At 34.7% G+C, this 26827-nt stretch overlaps 4 protein-coding genes across 8 annotated transcripts; 1 reads left to right on the forward strand and 3 right to left on the reverse strand.

Annotated features, from left to right (window-relative positions):
- Nucleotides 1-513: 513 nt before the first annotated feature.
- Nucleotides 514-11441, reverse strand: LOC149729381 (N-alpha-acetyltransferase 35, NatC auxiliary subunit-like). 4 transcript variants are annotated; one of them, XM_089886842.1, is made up of 18 exons: nucleotides 11246-11441; nucleotides 10905-10938; nucleotides 8340-8427; nucleotides 7973-8074; nucleotides 7664-7813; nucleotides 7207-7335; nucleotides 6627-6743; nucleotides 6331-6398; nucleotides 6159-6266; nucleotides 5465-5576; nucleotides 4982-5218; nucleotides 4295-4387; nucleotides 3881-3997; nucleotides 2824-2897; nucleotides 2350-2527; nucleotides 1793-1966; nucleotides 1174-1293; nucleotides 514-711 (listed from the first exon to the last, which is right to left on the reverse strand). In XM_089886842.1, the coding sequence occupies exons 1-18, from the start codon at nucleotides 11427-11429 to the stop codon at nucleotides 571-573; spliced, it is 2226 nt and encodes a 741-aa protein (XP_089742968.1). In that variant the 5' UTR covers nucleotides 11430-11441; the 3' UTR covers nucleotides 514-570. The 4 variants fall into 4 exon arrangements, with proteins under 4 accessions (XP_089742968.1, XP_089742966.1, XP_089742967.1 ...); XM_089886840.1 differs by having other exon boundaries at nucleotides 514-747; XM_089886841.1 differs by having other exon boundaries at nucleotides 1174-1308.
- LOC149729382 (52 kDa repressor of the inhibitor of the protein kinase-like) lies at nucleotides 8497-10586 on the forward strand. Its single transcript, XM_089886854.1, has 2 exons — nucleotides 8497-9866; nucleotides 9937-10586. The coding sequence occupies exons 1-2, from the start codon at nucleotides 9402-9404 to the stop codon at nucleotides 10147-10149; spliced, it is 678 nt and encodes a 225-aa protein (XP_089742980.1). The 5' UTR covers nucleotides 8497-9401; the 3' UTR covers nucleotides 10150-10586.
- Nucleotides 11442-11479: 38 nt separating the features above from the next.
- On the reverse strand, nucleotides 11480-17085 carry LOC149729383 (ribitol-5-phosphate transferase FKTN-like). Of its 2 annotated transcripts, none has more exons than XM_089886844.1 (2): nucleotides 16933-17085; nucleotides 11480-13336 (listed from the first exon to the last, which is right to left on the reverse strand). In XM_089886844.1, the coding sequence occupies exon 2, from the start codon at nucleotides 13314-13316 to the stop codon at nucleotides 11793-11795; it is 1524 nt and encodes a 507-aa protein (XP_089742970.1). In that variant the 5' UTR covers nucleotides 13317-13336; nucleotides 16933-17085; the 3' UTR covers nucleotides 11480-11792. The 2 variants fall into 2 exon arrangements, with proteins under 2 accessions (XP_089742970.1, XP_089742971.1); XM_089886845.1 differs by lacking the exon at nucleotides 16933-17085 and adding an exon at nucleotides 13682-15162.
- Nucleotides 17086-17408: 323 nt separating this feature from the next.
- LOC149729384 (protein fem-1 homolog C-like) lies at nucleotides 17409-26134 on the reverse strand. Its single transcript, XM_089886843.1, has 9 exons — nucleotides 25975-26134; nucleotides 24569-24755; nucleotides 24061-24253; nucleotides 23434-23613; nucleotides 22939-23145; nucleotides 21229-21420; nucleotides 20697-20856; nucleotides 19057-19186; nucleotides 17409-18552 (listed from the first exon to the last, which is right to left on the reverse strand). Exons 1-9 carry the CDS (start codon nucleotides 26050-26052, stop codon nucleotides 17792-17794), a joined length of 2088 nt encoding a protein of 695 aa, XP_089742969.1. The 5' UTR covers nucleotides 26053-26134; the 3' UTR covers nucleotides 17409-17791.
- Nucleotides 26135-26827: the final 693 nt, after the last annotated feature.

Genomic DNA, 26827 nt, shown 5'->3' on the forward strand with positions numbered 1-26827 from the left:
CCTGTTAAATTGAATGAATGAATAAATGTAACTTAGTTTTATCCTCGGGTGGCGAGAAAACGACAGTCGTTCACGGTTTCATCACCTCGTGACCATGTATGTTACTTTGTGGGTAATAATTTTTTTTGTTAATTTTTTTTCATCTTTTTATGTATGGCTGATAATTTGGACAACCCGTCCGTCCACTGGGTTGGAGCAATTAAGTGTCTTGCCCAAGGACACATACGCCACAATGGTTAGCAGCGTCGTTACAGGCAGGCGCGCTAAACCACTATGTCACGACAAACTAATCCCCAAAAAAGTCGTTGACGGATCTCGTTTTGTTTTTGGCGGTCAATTTAAACAACCCATTAGTGACGACAACTGGGTTTGAGAAATTGCCACAATGGTAGAAGCGATCAGCATTTAACCCAAATACCCCTGGATTAGATGCAAGCCAACCGTGCCACGGCACCAGGTTAATTCGTAACTTGTATCTATGAAAAACGGTTCTAAATTACTCATGGCAGACGCTTAACTGGTTATGTTTGTTTTATTAAAGCAGCAGTGACATCACTATCATATATGACGTCACGACACACGTATAATAGGAAAGACTGAATTAACCGAGAAATCGAACTGTGGACGTGAAGTTGAGTTTTGTTTGTGGCCACCTGCCAATAACTTGGTCATTACAAGGTTGGTTTTGGCGACAAGTAACAGTTTCTGTACCTGCGTTGTATGATGCAGGTTGTTTAAATTGAGGTCCTACATATGTGGAACATATATCAAGGTGGGAGTTAATATATATATATAGATACCTTTCTTCTAAAACCAACACCTACTCATAAAAATGTACAATAAATATAAATAATTTTGATGCAAATATCACACATGCTCATTTAAAAAGCTTGTAAACAATAAAGTACCCAATATATCATCTATATATATATAGTAAGATGGGGGAAGATGGGACACCTTCGGCACATAATATCTGAATATCCTGATCGGGTTTTAAACAGTTAACAACGGTCTATGGGAGTCTTGAGCATATAGTTTATAATTCTTTAAAAGTTCCTTGTTTACTACCACATTGGACGAGAAAGTAGAGTTAAAATGTGTCCCAACTTCCCCCACCCTACTATAAGTAAAAAATATATTAGTTATTATTTTAAAACAAAACATTAATCTGACCTCTGCACTTGGTGCAACTGATTCATAAGATTGCTTGGCTTGTGTAAAGTGTTTGGATGATGATAAATATAAATCCTGTGCAGTTGGTGGGGGGTAGTACTGACTCACATTTGTCATCTCCTGTAGTATATTCAGCTGTTAAAGCAATTGAACAGAATCTATGTAGTGTAACTTATATTAGATTTTGAATAATATTAATTACAGTTGTTATTAACAGTAGATATAGAAAAAATGAAATTATTGTTTATGGAAAAATATGAGGCCTTTAAAAATCATTTACAAGTATCCAAATGAAGACTAGAGTTGGCCTGTTATCTATGAAAATAACAACATAACATAGGTGTGCAATATATGTGTTTTCCCCACAAATCAGTCATTTAAAATAACAAAAAAAATTAAAAATGAAGAAAGTAAAGCAGTTAATGCTTTGTGAGTTGTATAACAAAAAAATACAACCGTAAATTTAATGCTAAAAAACAATAATAAAATCACTTTATTTGCTTTGGTGCATACAAAACTAATGGTAGCAGTTGTACCAATGCAATATTAGCAAAGAAAACGCTCTCTTACTCATAGTAGCACCAGTGTATCATGAGATCAAAAAAATCGAATCATTCACCTGGAATTGTTTATAAGGCATGAAAGGTGGCGTGCCCACTGTTATAAACGGTGAAAACCTATGTTCATATCGTATTCCTTCATCATCGAAACTAAAATCAGGTGTCGACATTTTCCCTTCAAGAAAGAAACCAAGAAGAGCTTTGAAGCAACCTGCAGCCATCATCTGCATGCCCTGGGACGTGGAATATTGTGTTATGTGACATAACAATAGTTGATTTAGCTCTTCGGTTACAGTAGCAAAGATCAGGTTAATTATTTCAACAACAAAGGGAAAGAAATTAGCAAAACAACGTCAGTCGTTATACACACACAGTCACTACAGGTAAACTGCTTTAATAAAACCGCGGCTGCTAAACCCACATTACAGTTCAGTTACTTATATTCAGTTGCATTTAATTAAAATAAAACGAGCACACAACATTCCATTTTGGGTGTGTAAGGTCGTGCAGTGAGGCACGCCGTGGTACCAGAGACTTAGGCCAGATTTTATCCATTACCCCCACACCCAGGGTGCGAGTCGTGCGACAATCGTATATTTTTTACCAACCCACTTACCTGAGTGATTGCTATCTCTCTCAGATGAACTTTACATTTCTTTTTATTCTTCTTGGATTTTTTGTTTGACCTTGACTTTGCAGGGGTGGGGTCAGCTAACATGTCGTCACTTTGTAGTTGACTTTCTGCGCGATTTAGAGTGGTGAGTTGCCAACTAAGCAAAACCTCAGCAAGGTACCTGTGTGTGGTAAGACTAGATGTTGGTTGTGGAAAATGTGTTTATACTTAGTCCAGAATATAGTCATAAATGTACTTTTTAATACCATGAAAAAATTGTTATTATTATAAATGCTTGTCTAACTTCTTTGTGTTATTACATAAATGAGTAATTGCATTTTGCAAATAACCTAGTTTATCAAATCTCAATACATGGTAACTCAAAAGCAGAAACAAGGTGTATGAAACAGAACACCCGTGTTATAACGACTGTATACATCAATTACATTTATTCATCCATTTATACCGTAAACCCACCAGTAAATATAATGATATTCATGATCACTGTACAGTTGAAGGTGGAACCCACTTAGAACATATTGGATCATAACCTGTATTACAAGTAGAACATTGGAAATTTATTGTAAAGTCAAATAGAGAGCAATTTTATTTCTTAAATGAAATCTAATTCATACTGGTAAATAAAATAGAAACAACATGATAAATGAAATATAATTGATAGAATGTTCCCATCTTACAGTCTCGCTCACCCTGACTCAAGCAACCAACTTAACAACCCTCTTAATGCAAATAGGTATAAGTTTGAGTTAACGAGATGATGCTTCGTAATACCAATATTAACGAGAACGTACGTGACCACGGGGCACGCTTAACTTAGCGTATACTATACATAATGCCCTAACTGGTCTCTTGGACTGCTCCGCCTTAAGATTTCACCCATATAGAATACCACTTTATTTACTGCATAATAGAATGTCACTATGCCTTCACCCTCATTGCATGGTAAAGTAAGGAGGTTATGGGCCAACACTAGGGATGCACATTACAGAATTTCGAATCCATGAGATTCGAATCCTTTTGTATTCGAATCTTATTACGGGATTCGGTATTCTGTTTAATGACGTCATTACACGTCATCTCATATACTATAGTAACAATTTTTAAAACTTAATAATTTTGAAAAAAAATATTTTTGTGTTTGTGGGACTTTCGAAAGTAAACGTTTCGTAACGTCTTTTCATAGCCTGCTATACGTTTCATGACGCAAAAACTACCCAATAGTACAATTTTTGATCATTTTACAGCTCATGACCCAACAAGGCTGCTATGAAAGGGTCAATAAACTGACTTTTGTGGGTAAAATTTCTTTTTCCTATAAATATAAAAAGATTCGAAATTCTAGATTCGGAATTCTAGATTCGAAATAAAGTATTCTAGGATATCCTAGAATACCTAATTATTCTGTAATGTGCATCCCTAGCCAACACTGGCTTATATACCATGACTCGAGCTACCTCACCAATATAGAATACACTATGCAATCTATATAACAATATAACGACTACATGCTTACCCTCAAAGTGTGGTAAAGTGTCCAACTACCAATACAGGTAAGATGAGACTTTCCTGCGTTGGGGTCAATTGCGTGCATGAGTGAGTTGATATCTTGGTCACATTTATCTGCTTCATCCTGGAGGTTAAAACTAGTTAGAAACCAAGAAAAAGTGGTTAAACCAAAAAATACTGGTTAAACCAAAAAAATTAAACAAAAAACAAGCAAAATTAAACAAAAACAACAACAGTTACTACCAAAAAATAGTTAAAAAAATGATAAAAAAAATTAAATAAATTTTTAGCAGGAGTTCTAAAAATTATAATATTAAACAGTTACAAAATTGAAAAACTGGATAATGAGAAAAAAAGGCATAAAAAAACAGAAACACATCAACTTGAAAGTAAGTTCACGGATATTTTGAACCCAGCCTACTTGTAGCATTCCTAGTTCTTCAAGAACAGCTGATAGTTTTTCACGTTGCCTTGCATAGTTATGCCCATATGCTTGTACCAGTTTACCCATAGCCTGAAGAATAACACACAAATATTACCAAGAAAATCGTGATATTGTACGCTCAGTGTGCAAGACTAATACTATGATACGTTTCTGTTATAATGCGTGCATAATTTATGGTACCTAAGACTGTTTTATGATTTTGCTAATCAGTTTATGCAAGGTGAAAAAAATATCCTAAGATTAACAATAGGCACACTAACTATGACTATAAAGGATTTTATTCTGCCAACTCAAACATTTATATTAACATATTACATTTAACTTCTATACAAGATTTGTGTCATAGCTGACAAAAAGGTTTAGAATGTTGTAGGGGGGGGGGGCAAGGATAGTGAGATGTGCATTTTTTTAAAACAAATTAAATGCCAATGTTTACAGATTACTACAGTGTAGAAGCTTTCAATGTAGACCTGTCTACCCCACCAGGGCCACCATCACATGTTTAGTGCCTATGATTTGTGTAGTGTGTGTATTGCTTGTAAAAGTTAACAAAATCTAATCAGGAGCTGAAATGTAATCTAATCACTGCCATGTACATAAACCCACTTGCTTTCATTTTAGCAACCAGAAAGCTTCACTCAACCAGAAATCAAGTAAACTTACCCTTGCAGCCTTGGTTAGAAAAGCATCCAAACAACTCCTGACTTGTGGATGATGTAATACTGATGGGAACTTGTTGGACAACGAAGGTGGGGAGTTAAAAACTCGAACGGAATCCCGTAACGCTTCACCGAGTTGCTGGTTGCCAAATATTTTCCGATATTCCGGCATGAAAGTGATTTGTACGATGGAACGCGCGAGGACAGTTGGTTCGGTGTGCGAGAAATCAACAACAAAGTCCTGGTGGTGTGGAATGCTGGTGAACTTATATTTAGAGATACAAAATACACAAGATTATATTTAGAAATATACAAGTTGAATTTTTCTCCGCACACTTTTTGAAACGGCCAAATTTTTCTGCCGACCAATTGTTGCAAGTAACCTTGTTTGAAATGCATATGTGGCACGCGCAAACCGCTTTAATGTCAACATAATGCTTCCATATACGCTATACGTAAGCAGACACTTGTACATTAAACAACTTACGAGGATACTCTGGAATGAAGTTAAGGTGGTCATGTCTATCACTGATAACAAGCGAGATATCATATCTTTGTAGCAACTACTTATCTCGTCTTTACTTCTGAGCTTGGTGTACCTGATAAGCATGTAGGAGTATATGAGAGAAGAAATAGAAGAAGAATAAAACTACATAGCATGGCAGCTTGATTGTAAACTTGGGAGACGTTATGTCATGACTCATGATTATGCAAAAAATGTATGTTTAGGATCTGGCCACACAAAATACCATATTATCACACAAAGCAAAAAACACAAAGAGTTAATGCAATAAATGTAACAATCTGTGGTAAGACACAAGTAATGTTCGCAACCATGAACGGGGCAATCTCTATAAACTTGGCAAGTGGGAAATGCTGGGAGTAAAAGAGTTAAAAAGAGTGTTAATCAACTATAAAATTAATTTGCTTTCTTCAGCGCATGTAAGCCATCTTTGCATCTATTGTAGGGGCAGAAAAATGCATTAGGGCCCTATTAAAATTGAGGTTATCCGACCTGCAAGATGCTGATGACGTTGCACCAACCTTACCCTCTTATTTTTGTATTTTGACTATATTTTTTGCCGAAGGGGCTTTTGATATAAGATTTTGTGAAACCTTATTTATTTAGATATATACAGTAAGTTTTACAATCTATGTTGTATGAATACCATAACAGTCACCTTGGGAATGTGGGTGGTAGCAACCTCTGGTTCACCAGTGGTTCAAATCCAAATGATATTTCGTGACCATCTTCACTAGTGGTGGTTGGTAGACCTAAGCCAGTGGTTCTGTAATGGAAGGGTTATGAAAAAAGTAACACCTACATTGTATTTAAATCCCAATTCTTCTTACTTGTCTATGATATCTAATTGTTCAGATAGTTGGTTGAAAAGTTTTCGGTTGGCTTGCAAAACTTCTTTCTAAAAATTAATAACAAAAAATTAAACCAAAACTAATATAAAAATATAAAACTATTAAAACGGAAAACCTTTAAAAATGATTTAAAAAGTAAATTAAAATAAAAATCCATGAAAAATAAAAATGAATTTGTTTAAAGAAATGCTTAAATTCTAAGACTTACATATGACAAATTAAAAATACTGCATACTTTATACAAGTTGTTGGCATATTAAGAAAAGTTCAATCACCTCTTTGTCCCCAAATGGAGCCAACAACTGTATGAACAACCTGAGGAATTTTAATCTTGCAAGTACAGCTTGTAAGGAGGTAGCATCATCTGATTTATTTTGTTGGGATTTGAAAACCTGATGAATTATAATTATTTTATATTAGTTGATTGTAAGAATGATACATTTGTTAAAAGTATTTCAATGTTTCTCAAACTGTGTGCAATGGAAGCTTAAATTCTTTTCTAACAACCTCCTGTTGGTATAGTTACAACTAACTATGCCACCCTAACACACTCAAGTATATTTACCACAGCATTAAGAAATTAATGCAATATAGTCACTCCCCTTTGTGGGAGAAATTTGGTGTGGTACTAACTACTTTTCCAGTTGTATATAAAAATGTTGTATATACTTGTATCACTATCAGCAATATAATAATATATATATATTATATATATATATATATACACACACTTTTTTAATCCATTTTGCATTCTCAAAAACGAATATGCATCAAATTGCCTTGGTGGATTAAGCTTCTATGACCATATTATGTTTTAGCAGCGAATTTTTAACTTTAAACTTGCAACCTACCCACCCTTATCATTCTTCCCACTTCATCTTCTCCCTCCTTAAGCATCCCAAGCACTCGCATCTGCGTCAACGAGTTTGCAAACTTGAACCCATACGTGAGGGTTTGGAAATCTTCTTCTTCAAATACATTCGCCTAAAAGTTAAAAATATGTAGAATGAGAAGGGTAGTAGGGTAACACTGCAATAGGCGTCAAGCTGCATCAATATATAAATATATATTTTTGTTAAATTAGAATTCCTCCTCTTAAAAAATAAAGAAGTCATATTATTGTAGTTTAAAACCAATTTTACACGTTCCTATTATGCGCGTTATTATTTATGTCAGTCAGGGTAAGTTTTTATCCAACACAACACGTTACGTTTATACGCGTCCATTTTCTAAGCACAGACCCCTTTTTAAATTCTTGGATAAGCCCCTGTTCAGGAGATTTTATATTTTGTATTTACACAGACAGACCAACCTTAAAGACTTTTTCTTTTATTAGATGACAAAGCTTCAGAACACCAATACAGTAAGCCTTCAGTATACGATCCTGTATAAGATCTGTCTCATGGAGGTACAAGCATGTGAATACTGTCTGTGCAAGTGATTGTCCTTCGAGCCAAGATAACTGGAACATTATAATGATTGTAAAAAGTTGTTATAGTTGATTACTCACACAGTAACTTTGTTATATTTAAAAGGTAAAGTATGTTATATATAAAGAAATAACAGAATACATTCATTTTTAGATAAATTTGATAGGTTTGTGAATGGTTATCTTACTTACAATACAAGTTTGACAAACGTCCATGACAGAAATTAATTCACAAGGTGTAAGATTGTTCAGCTTGATTGAACCTTCTGCAATTCTCTCCTTAAATGAAGACACCTGTAAATAGGTATCAGAAATTTGGAATGGTTGTAGTAATATAATCCAAAGCTTTTAAGTTGCAGGAGAGGCTAACTTATGGTTGCGTTTTGTTTACTGATTAATGCAGTGCAGAAAATAGTTAAAAGTGTAAACAGAAATTTTTTGTTCAAAAATCGTGCTCAAAATCTAAAATAACTAAAGTTTACATTTCTCACAAACAAACACATTCATCATATAAATATACAAATAGAATCCAAGAAAGCTAAATTTTATTTAAACTTACTTGTCTCTTAGCCTGTCCACCCAGCATACCAGCATCCATCTTTGGATCCATCATTTCAATCGCACTCATAGCTTCGTATAAACCAAAACTAGAAATTTAACAACAAAAACATAAACAACTACTATTATTGTAATCGAGCTACAGTTAGGGTTATCTAGGGTAAGATGTCACTTGAGTGACCTGACTCTAACTTTTAAAACATGGCTGTTGCATGACAATGACATTTAATTAAACTAAATCACCCAGACAGGGGCGTAGCCAGAACAATAAAAAGGGGCCGGTCCAAAGTCTTTACTGACGTTTTACGCGCTGGCTCTAAGCTGTCTCGACGAGCGACTGAACGTAAACGGCAACCGAAATACAGGCGCAAGTAATAAAATTACGATTCTATTGTCTTGCGGTTAAACTTATTTTGCGCCAACGCAGCATATTTTATAAACATTGCGAAAATTAATTCGACGTTTTTTCAAGTTAATTCAGTTTTACTTTGAAAACATTATGCAAGGCGTGACAGCCACTGCGGATCGTAAAAGTAAGATCATACGCGGCGAGAACTAATAAATTAAGCTAATAAATTGGCTGACGAAACAATTTATTTGTCATATTGGCCTCCAAGTTTTTTTTATTCTAAATAAAGAAACACTCTCCTTGTCTCTGTAAATAGTGTATGCGTCTTCTCTCTGCTCGCGACCCCCATAAAGAAACACTCTTTTATCTTTGACGTGAAAATAATATACAGATAAGACTAAGAGATAACCATTCCATAGAAAATGTTGTCTGTTTTAAAACGTAACGGTACCCAAAAAAATACATGATGTGCATCCTGGAAATAAATATTTACAAGGTAGCACTATAGATATTCAAACAACATGTTTGTTTAAATTGTTTAGATATTTCTGTTAGCTCAAAATAGTTAAGTGTGACATCACAATTACGCTTGTCACGATATGTTCGTATGTTGTTTTAATTAAATCATACTAAAACGACTCAGGAACCATAACCAGGGATACTAGTATATATTACAGTGGAATATTAAGTAACGAATCAAAAATAATCAGTGATATGAGTTCTCAACCACAGTCAGCGAAACAAGCAAGGATTACAGCATTTTTGAAAAGTCAGAACAGGACCGGTCAACAGCAAGGCCCAAAGCCTCCAGCACCAGAAATAGTTGAGAAACAACGAGCGAGTGTTAGTTCTACAGGGGTATCGTCGGCACAGTCCACACGAACAGTCGGAGATACGTTGGACATTTTTGATTATTTATCCAGTGGTACCATCGATGAAGATGCAAAATTTAATCTGCTTTGCCGACATTGGTCACCCGATGCTTTTTTTACTTTCCCTAAAGACATTTTGGACGTATATGAAGAGGATGTGTCGTCAAGAGGATGTGCCCTTGCCAAAATGCGGATTTGGCATAACAAGTGGAAGGGGAAAGATGCTAGCATTGTACCTAGTACTTTTCCCGACATCATGCGTGCTGTAGCAGACACGATGTTGCCGAATGTAAAAATTTTATTACAAGTATGTATGGAACTAAGGCAGACTAATTATAGGTTGCCGTACACAAAATTGTATTGCATTTTCCTTGTAGATATTTTGGACACTTCCGGTGACCACAGCATCGGCAGAACGAAGTTTTTCGCAGTTGCGAAGGTTGAAGACTTATCTTCGTAACACGACAAAAGAAGAACGCCTAACTTCGCTTGCGTTAATGAATGCGCATAGAGACGTTCTCCTTCCCACAGATAAAATCGTGAGGATGTTTGCAGAAACGAAATCCCGCAAACTTGATATTCTATTGTAATTTATTTATATATGCATTTTGTTTGTTTTAATTGAAACGGTTCTTTGTTTTTGATTTCTTTAATAAAACTGTTTTTTGTTTTCGATTTCTTTAATAAAACTATTTGAATTTTGTGTGATTGAATATAACTTTCTATACACGCCTTCCTTCGAGAGCGGTTTCTTTTAAGACTATCGAACGTAACGATTAACCCACGAGACAGTCAAAGTAAGTGTATTGCGAATCGAATAAAAACGATATACAATAGTTTTTATACGATATACAATCGTTGTATAGTCTAAAAACCCCACGAACACTAGATTTATATTCAAATAGGACCTACTTAATGTTTAACAGCGTTCACTTTGGTTGAGATATCACCAATGTTCCTATCTGCATATCTTACGATCATTGACTTTAGCGAACTTGGCGACCGCTGGATTACGCGAGTTTTAAAACCGTTGGTGATTTTTAAAGGGGACGGTCCGGACCCATCGGACCGACCCCCTGGCTACGCCACTGCACCCAGAATTAAGTAAGAAAAGCATTTATCAATTATTAGAATGAGTGGTGGGTTGATGCTAATGATGCAGTTAAGTTTAAATTGGTAAAATTACTCTCTTTTATTGCAAGAAACGACTGCAGAAACAAACTACAATATTGGGTAAAGGTACATAAGCAACTATTACAGCAAAGAAATTCCTGGTATAAAATTTAAAGGAACGATTTAACTTCAAACAAACTTTTTATATTAAAATATAAAATGTAATTCTTACTTTGGTTCATGAACAAGTTCCCCCAACTTTAATCCTGTAAATTAAAAGCTTGTAAAATTATCAGTACTTAACATTTAGAATTTTTAGTCAAAGATTCCGGAACTAAACTTAAAAAACAGCAATGGTTCAAAAACAGTGACTCCTCATAGGTTGTTTAAATTGTCAGCTATTAAAAAAGAAAAAATCTCTCCTTAAAACAATTAGCCACAAGTTACATATGTTATAACTCTTAAATAGGCATGTATAAAACAGAACACCAGCGTGGCAGCGTTATAATGAGAAATGACTGTCGTTTTTCTCCACGTTACGGTAAATATTAAGTTACATTTACTCATCCATACCTTCACAAGCTTCCGAGAATGGTTGTGTTACATCCACCCACTTGTAATGATATTCGCACCCCTCGTCCCAGTTTGGCACAGGGCTGGGTGATGGGGTTTCTTTTGGCTCGTTTTCGTTCATTATTCCGCCAGTGACAATGTCCGTCCAACCACTGTATATTGCAAGAGCTACAGCATTGAGCATGTATGTATGAAGCACTTAAGTTTGAAGCAGTGTTACACAAACATACTTAATTTCTGAAAGCAAACCAACAGTGTAACGAAGTTTAAAAACGAAATTTGTTATAGAAAAACCTTCAATTGCAAAAAAACATTACGTAATATGTAGCAGTGTAAGATGTCAGAAAACTTGGCATATAAGAACACTAAACAGTAAGTAAATGTAAGTTGGTGTAAAATATTTCACAGTGGTTGCCTGTCAATGCCAGTAATGCGTGAAAGAACATTTGAACAAAACCAACAGTAACGAAAAACAATGTAAAACGGGAACATTATTTAACAACAATAATTTTAAACAAACAAATGAAATTGCTGAAAGATTTTATTATCATTGTGCCGGGGGTGCATCCTCTTCATCATCATAACCATCGTAATCTTCCTCATGATCCTCGTCATCTTTTTTCTTCTTCTTTATTTTTGTAAAGTCAATCTCATAAATCTGGACCGCCTCTTCCATTTCAGAGTCCTCCCATTTTCCATTGGTAACTACATTAGGTGGGCTCAAGTTCCACTGCCACTGCTTAACAGGGACCATCCAGTTATGTCCATAGTTAGCTTCAATATAAGACCTCGCCTCACAAGGTATGCGAACTTTTAAACCCACAAACTCAGTCCAGCAAAGCGTGATCTTGGGAAACAGATATTTATACTTTCTGCCATCATGAGCTTGTGTTCCCCCGTTCCACATAAAATTCTTTGATTCATAAAAAAAGAAAATATCAAGTTTGACACCTTCTTCTGAAATAAACGAAAGCTCGAAGCTGTCATTTTGAAATCCGAATTTATTTTTCAATGGCAGGCCGGCTCTTTCCATGCGTTTGATAAGTTTAGGATCGTAATCTTCAATCCGAACCCCAAAGTCCACATCAACGCTATATGGGATGATATCACACTGACGAAACCAACCCAGACAAGTCCCGCTGCTCAACCAGAATGGAATATTTAGTTTATCCAAAACTTTTTTAGCAGTTGCCACCACTTTCTTTGCAGAAGCTTGGAAATTTTTATCTTTTTCTGTAAGTTTTGATTCAAATTTATCCTTAAAATGTTGGGCCCTCTTATGGTTGCATTCTATGAAGCGCGATGTCTTGTATTGCTTCAGAAACTTATCTATATGATAAGGAACAGATATTTTGTGGCCGTCTATAGTGAGTGGAAAGCTGAGAAAATGTGAACCTTTATCAATAGCTTGAGCATATGTGGGAAATTTAGCTCCAATTCTTTCCATGCTATGCCAGCCATCAGATAAAGCTGGTGCCAATACATCTACTGTGTCTTTCCAATCTTTAGGACTGACTGGTGCAAGCCATAAGTATGTGGTCATGCGATCATACAGAAAAGCAATATGAATGACGTGATCCTTTTTCGCTGCCCAGAAGTAAGAAGGAATAAGTGTAGGCTTGCCTTTCTCTTGGTACCTTGGATCAGCCACCATAGTAATGTGTGTGGTAAACCCACGACGGTTCAGTTCTTTTTGAATAGACTCCTCAAGCCCATGGAACTTAGTACCTTGTATTGCGAATGTAATAACGTTTTTCTCCTCAGGGTGAAACTTGCAGAGAGTCTTACACTTATGCTCACTGTCATGCCATGAACGAGGCATAGATTGAAAAAGTCTCGGTAAAATATCAGTATCAAACAATATCATTGGTATTTTATGATCCTCAAAGACTTTTAAGAAATTGTCCAAGCATTCCTTTTGGTGAATGACAGAATCATCTGATATCTTTGTGAATTCGTACGTTTCAACATAAATGTAGGTCATGGTAAGTGCTGCAAGCCATAATCCTCCAACTATAGTTAGAAAAGTTTTGACTTTCATTGACTGGATCTGTTTCAAAAGGTCCATCATATTTCTAGCTTATCCTAAACCTGAATAAAACAAATGAGTTACACTTCATGATTAAATATAAAAAAAAAAATGCACCGTAAACTAATAATTGTTTACAAAGTTACACATGTGGTAGTTGGTAAGAAAACACTCTTGTTATAAGATAACAATTTTTATTGCCCTGTCACACAAGGATTAATCAGTTACATTCACTTTATGAATAAATATACAAAAGTAATGTATTAAATTAGTGGGTATACCTGACGTAAAATCAGTGATAAGCATCCATTGGTAAGCAAACACAAGCCACAATAAAATAACAAAACAATCATATTATAAAGGCTTAATCATGAAAAATGCAAAAGCAGCAATATAAATTGGTTTACCCAAATAATTTAGGATTTGTCAGCCGCTGCATATTATCACTGCTTGTGAATCCAAAGAATATTGAATGTGGTGGAATAAAACAAGACTACAGTATTTAATATTCACCGAGACAAAAACCATTGGCCTGGGTGGTATTGCCTATTGCAGCAAATGTAATGTTTAACACTTCTGTTTGCTATAAATACAACAGGATACACAATAACATCATTACAAATGTTATAATATAATGCTCTTATTGCCTTGCTATCTTCTGTTTCATTGGCAATAACAATTCAATTTCCTGGACTCAATAAAACCAACACCACATATCTGAATCTGGTTACAACATATTCAAGGAAAAACAATAATATATAATATATATATATATATTAATAAAACAATAATTCTATGTGGGTGAGGTCCCTTGTTAAGAACCTAGGATTTAGGCCAGTTTTGTACCATTACCCAAACAGTTCTTTATCTTTCTAAAGTATATAATGTATATAATCTAAAAATGCTTTCAGTTCAACTGGGTTAGATAACTGGTTTGGTTCGAACCAAGTATATACTTCATTTCTTAAAGATGTGTCCCAACTGCCAGCTGGCATAATGTTGTTAGGCGAACTCATGTAGTTATATTCTTTAACAGGAATCATCCATTCTTCACCATAGATAGTAATGATATACAGTAGAGGGTCACATGGAACTTTAACTTTTAAATTCAGAAACTCAGTCCAGCACAAACTGTATTTATCAAACACATTCATATACTTGCTTAAATTTTCACCGGTACCACCAAACCAATAGTAGTCCCTTAATTCGTATCTGATAAAAAAGTCGATCCCTATCTGAGGTTTAAATAAATAAAATTGCAACAACAAACTATCTTCAATCTTCCCTCCTTTATGTACCAAAGCAAAACCTGCCAAAATTAAATTCCTGATTATTTCCATTGAGAAATCAGACTGTTTCATTTCAACATCTACATCATTTGTGTAAGGAATCACATTGCCTGTACCAGCCTAACAATGTACCAGCACTCAATTGAAATGGAATTTTTAAGTCATGTAGAACCATAGTAAACTTGGTAAACCTATTTCTTAAATCTAATTTGTGCTGGATATCTTCTGCTGTTAGATTTTGTTCATATTTCTGCTTGTACAGATCCGCTGCAGTGTGATCACATTCCAAGAACTGGGAATTTTCTTTTTCATTTAAAAATGCATCAATTGGAACTGGAAACTTATGTTTACCTCCCGCTATAGAAACGGTTTTCCTTGATTCTAGCACCCCTTTATCAATAGCTTGAGCGTGTTTTAAAAACTTTGCTTTAAAACTATGCACTCCACCTTCAACTGCAATTTAAGGCTTCCACTATTCCATCCCATTCTTTATCATTAATACGAGCAATCCAGTAGTAATTTCTTCTCTTGTGCAGAAACAAGATACAGATAATAAAATGATGACTAGCAACCCACAAATGAGAAGTATTATTATCCAATATGTATTATTATCCACAATTTCGCGTAACTTTCATTGCATCGCGGAACAACGTGCGTACGAAAAAAAATTAAAATATTTGTTTCGCGTAAAATATTTCCGCATTCCTTACGCATTTCCGCCGACCGCCGGTCGCCGCCTTTTTGTTTTTCTAAATCAGAACACAAAACTGCACAAATGAGTACTTTCATCTTATCTTTAGACTCATAAAACCAGTGATCTAATCCCTGCATTAGGTTGGGGTCTTCGTTATGAAGTGACTGTAAGAGATCAGTGTCATAAAGTACCAAGGACACATTGTGCTCTTGAAATATATCTATCAGCCACAACAGGTTGCTATTTCTTCTCTTATAACTTAATTTTAAGCTTGACCGTTGCTTAACTTTTGGGTAGAATAATATCATCAGAAAGCCAAATGTTAAACAAATTTTAAAGAACAAATCAAAACCTCTGCTTCTTGCTCTACAATATCTCACCAAATTCATTTTAGAGTAAGCGCTTTGAATCTGCCATCAGCCCATTAGACAGAGTAAACCGAGTCATAAAATTGACCTCATTTTTTCCAATGTAAAGCAAAGATTGGCCGACAATGCATGGACAGAACAATACCTGGATATGTTTTAGCTACATCATAGCATTGTGACAATAGCATAGTAGTATGTAATGGCCGAATACGCATGTGAAATATGGGGGATCAGGAAGAGACATAAAAAAAGCTACATATGCATTGATAGAATAGTATAGTACTGTGTGAAAGACAGTTACTTAGGTATGTGCCGATATTACAGATTAGAAAGAGACAAGAAAACATTTAATCAAGTCTGTCTGATCTTGCAATGTATCATTATCATCTAATTGCCTTGAAATTTCAATTTCTAATTGCTTGTCTGTTAATACTGATGTTCCTTTAGCTGGTGACCAGTGAAAATTTTGTTTTCAAACTTTTTCTTAGGACTTACTATACCCGTTGTATGTTGGGCGTTTTTTGTTCAAATTAAAAATAAGCAAAAACATGTTTCTTCAACTGTAATTTGCCTGACTTGCGTAAGGTTAACGATTGATTATCAATAGTGATACATTATGTGATTATGTATGTTATAATATTGTTTTTCACATCGTTTTGAGCCAGTGAGAACCCTAACCACTACCTCCCAACCTTAAGAAATTACGTAATCTGTAACGTAGAAATTAAACTTGCTAATGCGCATTCTATGACATAATAATCTAACCTTTGATTAATTCATGACGGCTCGTGTGGAAAATAGGAAGATGTAGCATGTTTTTCACGTATTTTTAAAGTAAATTTTCGACACTAACGCAAGTTTGCTAAAAAAATTTAGACAGTGGGTATCAGTAAGACCTAAGGAATATTTGGAGACTAGAAATTTTACTGGTCACCAGCTAAAGGATACCCCTGCCCAATATTGAAGCTGATGAAATTGTTAACCCTATGGTATAACACAAATTGTGTTACACGATACATGTAATGTAAAGCACTCAGCAATTGCACTCTGTATACGAAAAAACACAGAAAAGGGTACACACAAACGAACACAATGGTCTAGCGACTCCGTTAACATACCAGCGACAAGTAAAGTAATCCGTCCCTACATTACGATTGGGGTAAAGGTTGTGAAGTGCCATTTTATCTTTATGGAATTTTATAACATTCCGAAAAAAATCTCCCGTTTTACCAAACATAAAATAAGTTGAAATTTCTTATTTAATTGGCCGATTTATTAAAAATTAATTTAGTTACTTCAGTACTTACTTTGTATATATTCGACGACTTCACCGGGGTTCTTTCAAAATGGCCATGTGCGCAGTTGAACCAATTAGCACATTGTGCGACGATGTGCACCGAAGTGCTACTAGAGCCCCATCACCAAAACATGTTTTTATGTGTATGGTAATTGGTAAAAAATAGGTCCAACATAAAACTAAATCACCTATTATCAAAACTAGTTTTTGTTTCACAAAGAACCAAATTAAATCTGTATATACATACAAAATAATCTACCTGTAAACACAAGAGGTTTAATTATTCTATGCTATAGCCTGCACCGTATAAACTATTTAAAATACATTAAATGTAGAAAGCAGATTTATATAATTTATACCCAAGCCTTTAATAAATGAAATACTGATGAACGTAGTAATATAAACGAGCGGCAAAATAACCACATAAGCAAAGTACATGCTTTTAAACACGCCTTTTATACAGTAAGCATAACTCAAGCTGGTGAGTACCGTTTCAAGGAGATTTATTATTAAGCAGTTTGCAACATAGAACTATGGTTTAGTAGAGTGCTTGAAAATGGCAACTGGTTGCTTTTCCAGAAAATGCACATTTTAAACAGAAAAGAAAAACAGAGTGAAAAACGAAGTAACTATGGAGTGAAACCTATTGAAACAACCACAAATGAAGCGCGCCGTAAAAAAGCAATTTGATAATAAGTGTACAGCGTATTGTTGGCCGTAGTTGATATTCAAGTAAAGTTAACGCGATGACAGTGAAATCACGATCAGTTGAGCAAAAATTAAGAAGCTAAGTGGCAGTTTAAGCTTAGACCACTTATAAGAGGCTGTCATTAAATACAGAGTAGTGCTTGGATAGGATCATGGAGATATTAATGCTGCTGTATGAACTGATGCAACATCTGTGGTGCAACGTCCTTGTAGGGGATCTGGTAACGCATTATAACACAGGATGCTAAGCACTGTAGAGATTGGTGGTGAACTCTATTTATTTTGTAGTGAGCTTGCTCTGGTATAAGATCCAATACAGATTTACCCTTCGCGTCTTTCGTATCAATGTGTCCGCCTCCTTTAAGTAACTGATTTAGGGTAGCAAGTGCGCTGGGCGATTCTTCAGTGGCAGTTTCGGCTGCAAGATGCATCGCTGTCTTACCATCACAGTCCCTTGCGTTGGGATCGAACCCGGAACCCATGAGGATATCAACGACTGCGGGACTTGGGAACTTGGTGACTGGGTAGCGACCAAGTGGGCATGCACGTGAACTTGAGGCGAGATGTAGAAGAGTCCGGTCACAGTGGTCTGTGACATCCCGGAGCTGGTAGAGCGAGAATCCTCTTTGGTGAATGCTGCTCTTCATCTTAAGAGGCGTGAGTTCTTCATCATTGAGGACGTTATGTGAAAGCGCGGTAAGGTGGAGGATTATGACCATTGCTCTGTATACTCGCTGGTTGCTGCCCTCGCACAAGTTGCAACATGATGTTGGTGAGGTTAGGTAAGGTCGGGAAGATCTGGATGCTCCACTTCCTATGGGAGGATGGTTGTTAGGGGTGATGTTGCGGGATGAGATGTTGGAAGAAGAACCAGCAGCTCGGGAGGTACGACGAGGAGAGCTCTTTAAGATGCACGATTTATCTGGATAAAAATCGTGGTTCAGTGTGATGAATATTATAGTAGGTGCTTTAAAATGTGGTTAGCTGTTATAGTTAGTTTGAAGGGACTTTAAAAGGGAACTCTTTTATTGCTATATTATGTGTGATAGATGGTAAGTATATGTCAACAGAAATATCTAACTTTGACTGAGCTATCAGGGCAGTATCTCTTATCTATTACTATCAATGTTGTTGGCTTCAATATCTAATGATATCCATACAGTAACAACCAGGGTGTTGGGTAATGCGCCAACTCTGTCCCATATTTCAGGTGCCGTGATGTGCCACACCATAGAACTCACCGATATAGAACAAATTACATCATTTACACGTGTTGCATATCCCACCTGTCCTTAGGTTCTGGCATACCAATGGAGGGGCACACAACTTATGTAAATACAAGAGATGGCCAGTTTTGACTTTTGACATAATAAACAATTTCAGGTCACAGTAATTTTGAAAGGTATTACATTACAAGCATACTAACCTTTGTCCTTGTTATTATTTTTTAGTAACATTTCATGTCCCAACAACAATTCCCAAGCTGCTCGTTTAAGAACTTCCATGATCTGGTTGTGGTTTGCTTTGGGTACGGATGAACTCATGTGAGAACGATGCTGTGGGAGAGTGATATTGTAAGTAATCATGTGAATTGTAACAGTTTAATTTGTAAAAACTTAAACGGTTTGAGCTTTAGGTGCCTAAGATGGGTATGTATTCCTGGGTTTTGAATATGGTACTTCAGGTGAATAAAAAGGAAATATACCATGCATCGATGCATGGAATGTAATAAGAGAGAGTTTTGATATTAAGCGCTGGTATTTCTGTCTATTGATGACATACTGTACCTAGTTAAAAACAAATAATGTGAAAATCTAATAATTAGATATGTGAAGCTTAGTTAAAATGATGTAAACAGGTACTTTAAAAGTATTTATTCATAAGGGTTTTGTGAAATGGTTTAATTTATAACACTGCAAAGTATTTACGAAATATTAGTTGTATACAAAATTAACAGCTTAGCAGGTAAAATGGGTGGCCTATGTAAATGTCAGCATGGCCAATTAAGGTTTCTTCAAAAGGTTAAAATTGAAAAGCTTTATTTAGTGAAACAGCTGTGTCTATGGAAGTAAGTTGTATGGGCTTTGTTTCTTAGAAGTAATCGTGCATGTCCTATTATTAGTAGAACGTTAAATGGCGAGAACATTATGACATCACAGAAAGTGAGTCACACTCAGTATACTTATGACATCACAATTTTCCTTGAAAGCAAATAGTGACTCAATAGGGAAAGTAATTGAGTTGAAAATAAGAGTAATTAACCGTGGTTATAGGGGTAGTGGTTTACTTGTTATGTACAATCAATATGATCGGGCCGAGGGTATTGGACATTTGTTTAAACCTGTTATTAGCACTGCCTATATTGTAATGAGTACACCGTCACTTAGTCTGTATATGTATGTGTATGTGTACTCTGTGCTATTATTATCCTCATATTTGGCACAGCTATGGTGAGTAGTAGGAAAGTACAGACTCACTTCCTTTTGTGTATATCGGGCACATCGTGAATTAGTTTCACTGCTTTGAATCCAATTGAATGATTACAAATAAATACTGCAACTTGGAAAGCACAACTGAGTCAAAAATATTCAGTTTTCTTTAAAAATCCAGAGTTTGTCTTTGTATGTATATTATCTATATTATACCAGACACACAATTCAGTGTACGTAGTGACATTTAAAGTAAACACACTTGATCTCAAGGACACACAAGACACTCTTTGACTCTTACATAAAAATGGTTTACCAACCAGCCTAAGAAAGTGACTACCAGTACAACTGTGCATTAAACTGCATGAGTGCGATGTAACAATGTTTACATACCACTCTAAACACACAACACAACAAACATGTAAATAGTCATTTAAAGGCTATAAAACAAATCACTATGCTACTGCAGCCATTAAAACTACAATATAGGGTAATGAACAAAATTTAGCCAAAAACTAAGTCCCTCAAAGACCTCACCCACATAGAATAGAGAGACCAATATCTACCCATGTAAGCATGTAACTGTAACAGGATATGCTAGTGCTACTACAACCACTAAGACCACGCTAACATGTACCTGTTGCATGAAGCTAAATAGTTCGGCAAAAGACAGAAGACTGCTCAAGGTCATTGGATATAAAGGTTCAAGGTTTGTACGTTGCATATCAAGCGCATACATCCATAACTTGACACACTTTTCAAAATCGCCAGAATCGGCGTACACAGCACCACGGTATCTAGAATGAGTGAGAAGAGATTAACAACACTGTTATTTAAATGCTAACACACAGTACCAGTAGGCCTAATAGTTGTTATTAACTTATAAACACCATAGTGAAATTATTTACATTCGGCATGTTTACCATATAATCAGTTTCATTTCACGTTTTTTTTACAACAATAAATTAATGTACATAATATTAAATCAATAGGTTGTTATAACACAGGTGTTTTGTTTCCCACCCCTTACCTGCTTACGAGCTACCATGTATGCTGTGTAAGTTTTTTTTTAAATTTTTTTAGCCAATAATGGTATTAGCATTAAGGGTTAGATGCAGGCATTACAACCACTGTTACAGGACTACCACTGTACCATATCTTCACATTACCTGATGTAATATGAGGTGTCAGGATGTTTAGGACCCAGAACCCTTTCCCGTATAAGGAGGGCAATAATCCGACATCTTTCTGGATCGGATCTCGATTCCTCCAATTCAGCGATGGTTTGAGGTTCCTTTATATTTCCATACGCGGCAACTGGGTTGCTTGTGAAGTCAGAACAGGGTGGTCTGTGCAAATTTCTGTTGGACAGAATTGTTACAACAAAAAGTGGATCTAACAGTTTTGTGAATATTTTAATTGCACATTTCCAGCATTATTCTGCTACTAATACTTTATGGTTCAAGTCTTGCCAAATGGAAGTTGGAAATTCTGGAATATAATTAACTTTTTATATATAAACCTGAGAAGCCCCCCGCTGAAAAAATAAAATAAAAATTAACAATATTTTACAGTTAACTTATTAAAGCAAATATAGCCTGCTTCAAGGACTCTGTGGTGACCTTACAGGCTTAAAGTAATTCTGTTACTGTATTATGAAGAGCTCTCTGATCAACTCGAGTGTCATATATACAAACATATGTCGTGTAAAGTGGGACATAGTGCTAATATTAGACAGACAATCACAAACTGTATGGGGTTAAGTAATGAAATAGAGACACCCTTGACAACTTAAACATATGATAGACAATAGTCACAAATAGGACTGAAAAATTGTCGCAAAAACCTGTGACCAAGCCACCACAACTGATCAAAACTTTAGTAACTTTTAAAATTCCTAAGTCTATCATTAGGTAATAAAATGTTCTACATTATGAGGCATTTGGGAAAGAAAATTAATATGATTGATTATTAGGAAAACATAGGCAGCGAAACTGGGCAGGCATACATAACATAAAATGTCGTACACTGCATTCATCGGTAAACATTGGAACCAAATGTGTTTCATAAGTTAAAACATAATATATTACATTTTCTAATTAATACAAAGTAACTTAGGTTGGAATTATTAAAAAGTTTGAACTTTAAAGCCTAAGTTTACAAATGTAACTCTCATCACCGTTCACCGTGTCAAATTTCACAGAATATTTAGTATTCAACGTATGGGGTTTCACGAAGCAACTCGAATAAATGCCGCACTGACATGCACACTGTGTAATAGTCCGAGAAATTTGCAGACATTGTGAAAATGACGTCATACGCGCTGGTTTAAATCAGTTTTCTTAGAAAGCATAAGTCATAAAAGTTCAGCCTTACCAGGTGGGCACTGCTATCAATTACTTACATTTTATTTCATTTATACACACAATATATATATACAAAATAAAACCTTTGTCATTTTTAGGTAGATTAATATAAGAAAACTTACGTGACTGGTTTTAATTTAACAATTGACCATTTTTAAAATATATATTATATATATAAACAAAAATTTCATTCTGCCATGTAAAAAATAGACAGGCAAGCAATTAGTTTTACTTTAAAAAATGTTCCTTTGTCAGTCTACTCAGTTGACTTCATAACAAAACCTTGTTGTATATAAACAAACAAACAAAGCTAACTACACTTTAAAATATCAAGGGAAAACAACATGCCAAAGAGGCTTGGTATGTCTGTTGTAATTAACCTACCAATGCTTTTCTAAAATAACAACTTGACTAAACAAAAAGACTAACATAATACAGCATTCGCATTGGTTTTAAATTGCTATCAGTACATCAGAAATATAGTTTATAGTTAAGAATTACGATTCAAATTACCTCAATACAATTGCTTTCCTCCAGAATTGATGCGCCAACGTCATATCATGACGTTTATCAAGGAAAGTAGCTCCTAATAGTTCAATTGCGTTGATTCTCTCCATTAAAGGGGTGTCAGGGAGGGCAGAGAAATATTCAGTAAGCTGTACATGGCCTGCTACTGCTGCTGTCATTAATGGTGTCATGCCATGACCATCTTTTTGAGTTCTACAAATAGAATGAGAGATATTAAACTTATAAGTATGATTTGAGTATTATCATGTGCAAAATTTAAATCAACAAAAATAATTTCTAGACATACAATTATGGGCCAACTGTGGCCAAAATCTCAGGTCCTATGCCATGCTACACTATAGGACCTAACCCCCATAGAATAGAATATTGTTAGTAAATTTGTTAAACATTTAACAGTTTTTTGCTTTGCTTTAAAATGTCTACATAGTTAGACATAATGCCCACAACTAATTCAAATACATTATTCAAAATTTCTAATACCTTGCACCAAATTGTAACAACAGCTTGGCTATTGACACTGAACCATTCTCAGCACAGTCATGCAGTGCAGTGTTACGTTTAACACTACATCGATTCACATTTGCACCGGCTTCTAACAACATCTTAACTATATCTGTATGTCCTTTATAACAAGCAATCATCAAACATGTGTGTTCGTGTCTGTGGATTAAAATGCTCATGAGAAAAACTTCTAAACCCACTTAAGATGGTCTTAGTTTTTAAAACTAAACGTTTGAGGTGAAAGTTATATGATGCATACAAACAAACTGTCACATTTGTATTAAAACTGACCAGAAAACCAGTGTTTTACGCACATGAGAAATGGGATTAGAAGAATTGTGCCAATTTATTGATTTTATTTTGTTGATTGCTTTAGTCCAGTTTTCTTAGCAATTAGTATTTCAAGAACCAAACTAATAGGCTATAAATAATAGAGATTATCTTAAATAAAGAATTTGAACAGATGATTTGTCGTCTATTCATAAAAGTATTTAACAGTCAATAAGTTTATTACAAAAAAATTGTTAAAAAACAAAAATGTAATAAAACCATTTTATCAATGTTCCATTAAACTATCGATTATAAAGCTCTTTGCTTCTTGCTTACCTGTTTGCAATTTCTATATCGGCTTTATGCTCTAATAGGTATTTAACAATTCCAAGATGGCCGTCAAAACAGGCGGCTCTTAGAGGAGTTGAATTTGTTTGTGTTGTACAGTTAGGGTCGGCTTTATGTTGGACCAAACACTTAACCACACTGAAGTGACCTGCTGCTGCTGCACACCAAAGTGGGGGAGCATCTGGATAAATATAAGCAAGCTTGTTATAAAACAGCATATACTTGGCTACAAAACAACCACAGTCATATTAAATTATAAACATTCTTTTAAATGTTAAATTTAAATATACATATATTTAAGAGTTGGAAATTTGCATTAAATCAGTAAACATTAAGACTAATGATATAAAACTAGTTTCACAGGATTGTGTGTTTAATAATCACTACCTCCATCCTTCATGTCTTTCTAATAGTTTGGCACTAAAATTACACCAATTTTGAAATATCCTGTATGTCACTCAACTCCTTTTGTATACCATACACAACAAGTTTTTACCTTCAATAGTTTCCCCATCAAATATAACAGAACCCCGTTGGTGCATGTCAGCATGGCATTTCACAATAAGGTATTGAACAACCTCCAAATGCCCTTCTCTTGATGCTGTAATTAATGGGGTGGAACCTTCAACTTTAGTTGAAGTTAACGCTTTTACTTGTGAGGATGATTTACTGGCAAGAAAACCCTGGATAACAAGAGAGTTTAAATAGGTGGGCTATATATATATAGCATTATTAGCATATATTATGTATGCGTTGTTTGGGGTAATGGAGCAAGTGCCCTAAATCAAGAGTCCCTTGCATGTTTGACACTGGCAGACTAAACAGTGAACATAGTTAATGGTAGAATATTATATATTTTGCAACAGATGTATCTTACTTTTTTTTTAAAACAGCAAGGAGAAAATTAATTAAAACAGTGAAGAGAATTAACATCGTAATAATAGCTGTACATATGGTTAATGTATACAACTAATTACAGTTGCTAATTATTTATATTATCTATATAATTAAAAATACAAGTGTCCTGTTACAAGTCGCTTCATCATATCAACAAACTGTTAAATAAGAATGTTCCAATATTGTTATGACACCCAATATTTTATTTAAACATCATTACAATTATCATTTATACACGAAAACAACCAGTAGAATTTTTGGGCTGTTTAAATCTAGTTTGGTGTGTTTTGGTAACAACATTATTTGTTCAGAAAAAAGAGCCCCACAAAAAAATAATTATTGTATGATCCTGTGGTATAAAAGCCACAATGTTTAACTACAATGTATACACCATAACCATATACTTTAAAGTTTTACGTAGCTTCATTTGTAAAGTAAATAGCCCGAGGACAAATAACACTCAAAAGGCTTATGTTTCTGAAATGTCAATGAATTTAAATGTTTCGTGAACAACTAAGTAGTAAAAACAATAAACTTTCAACTGCAATACATACTTAACAGTTCAGAGTTATTACAGGGTAACAGACTAAACATGTTTATCCAAATTTAGATTCTGGTTTAGTTATTGAAAAAAAACATTCTTGCCATTAGGAGAAAAAATGTTAAATAAAAAATCCTAAGAGAAAAAAATGTTGCAGTCTTCGGTATAAGACTTCGAGCCATAGCGTAATAAATAAGCATATAGCTATACTGGTAAAAACGTAAGTAATATACTAATGCTTTTAGTATATTACTGCCAAAGTATAGTCTGCCAAAAGTGAGACATTTTCACGTTATGACAAAAGAAACCAAACACATGAATTTAAACAAGTTGCTGGGCAAAAAATAAAAAATGTTATAAAAACTGTGACAGAATATTAAATGAAGTTGGAATAAAATGATTAATATGCAATAAAGAACAGTCACTGGTATCATCTATAAAACATGAATCATTCATCATTTTACCTGTAGTTGTTTTAATTTCCCCTCTTTTGCAGCATTATATATTGCCAACTTTAGATGTTCCATTCTCGTACCAACCATTTATCTTTCTACAAACCTATCTATCAACTTGACATTTCTGTAACTATAACAATGAGAGAAGTTTAGGGGTAAATAATTGGAAACTTAAATAAGAAGAACGCATTTGTTTTAAAACAGCGAAATGAGGCCATTTTAAAGTTATTCTATGTAGAGTTTATTGTAACTCGTAGATTAATGCAAGAAAAACACATATTGTATAAATAGAGCAGAACAATCACTCTGTTGATATTGTTCTATGTAGTACCACTATTGGAGTACCGGTGTATATAAAAGGTTTATATACACTTTACAGAGAATTCACTTAAACCCTAAATGCATCATACTTTGTCCCATTAGTTGCCTTTATTTAAAAGGTCACTTAAACTGCCTATGAACTCATATACCAATAATATAACGACACACCAAAGACAGTAAAGACACATCCATTTTTGTCAACATAATGATTTCTAAATGTCTCAGACATACATAATCAACTCAATTTCATGATTACAATATTTAGTTCACTTAATTGGTGGTTTATCCTTATATAATTGGTTCAATAATTGGAAGTGGTCTATAAGTTTGAATAAGAGAATTTAAGATCAGGATATGCTAAAAAATTGATTCTACACATAAAAAACTGTGTTTTAACACCATACAACAAATAGAAACGTTATAATTTAACTCAAATATCGTACATTTTGCACCAAAAAACGCGTTTATTTAAGTTATGCCATATACTAATAAAATCACACATACTGGACAAAGTAAGTCTACATAACACAACGTAAGGGCT

The sequence above is a fragment of the Ciona robusta genome, chromosome 10, assembly GCF_009617815.1.
Source record: "Ciona robusta chromosome 10, ASM961781v2".
Taxonomy (NCBI): Eukaryota; Metazoa; Chordata; class Ascidiacea; order Phlebobranchia; family Cionidae; genus Ciona; species Ciona robusta.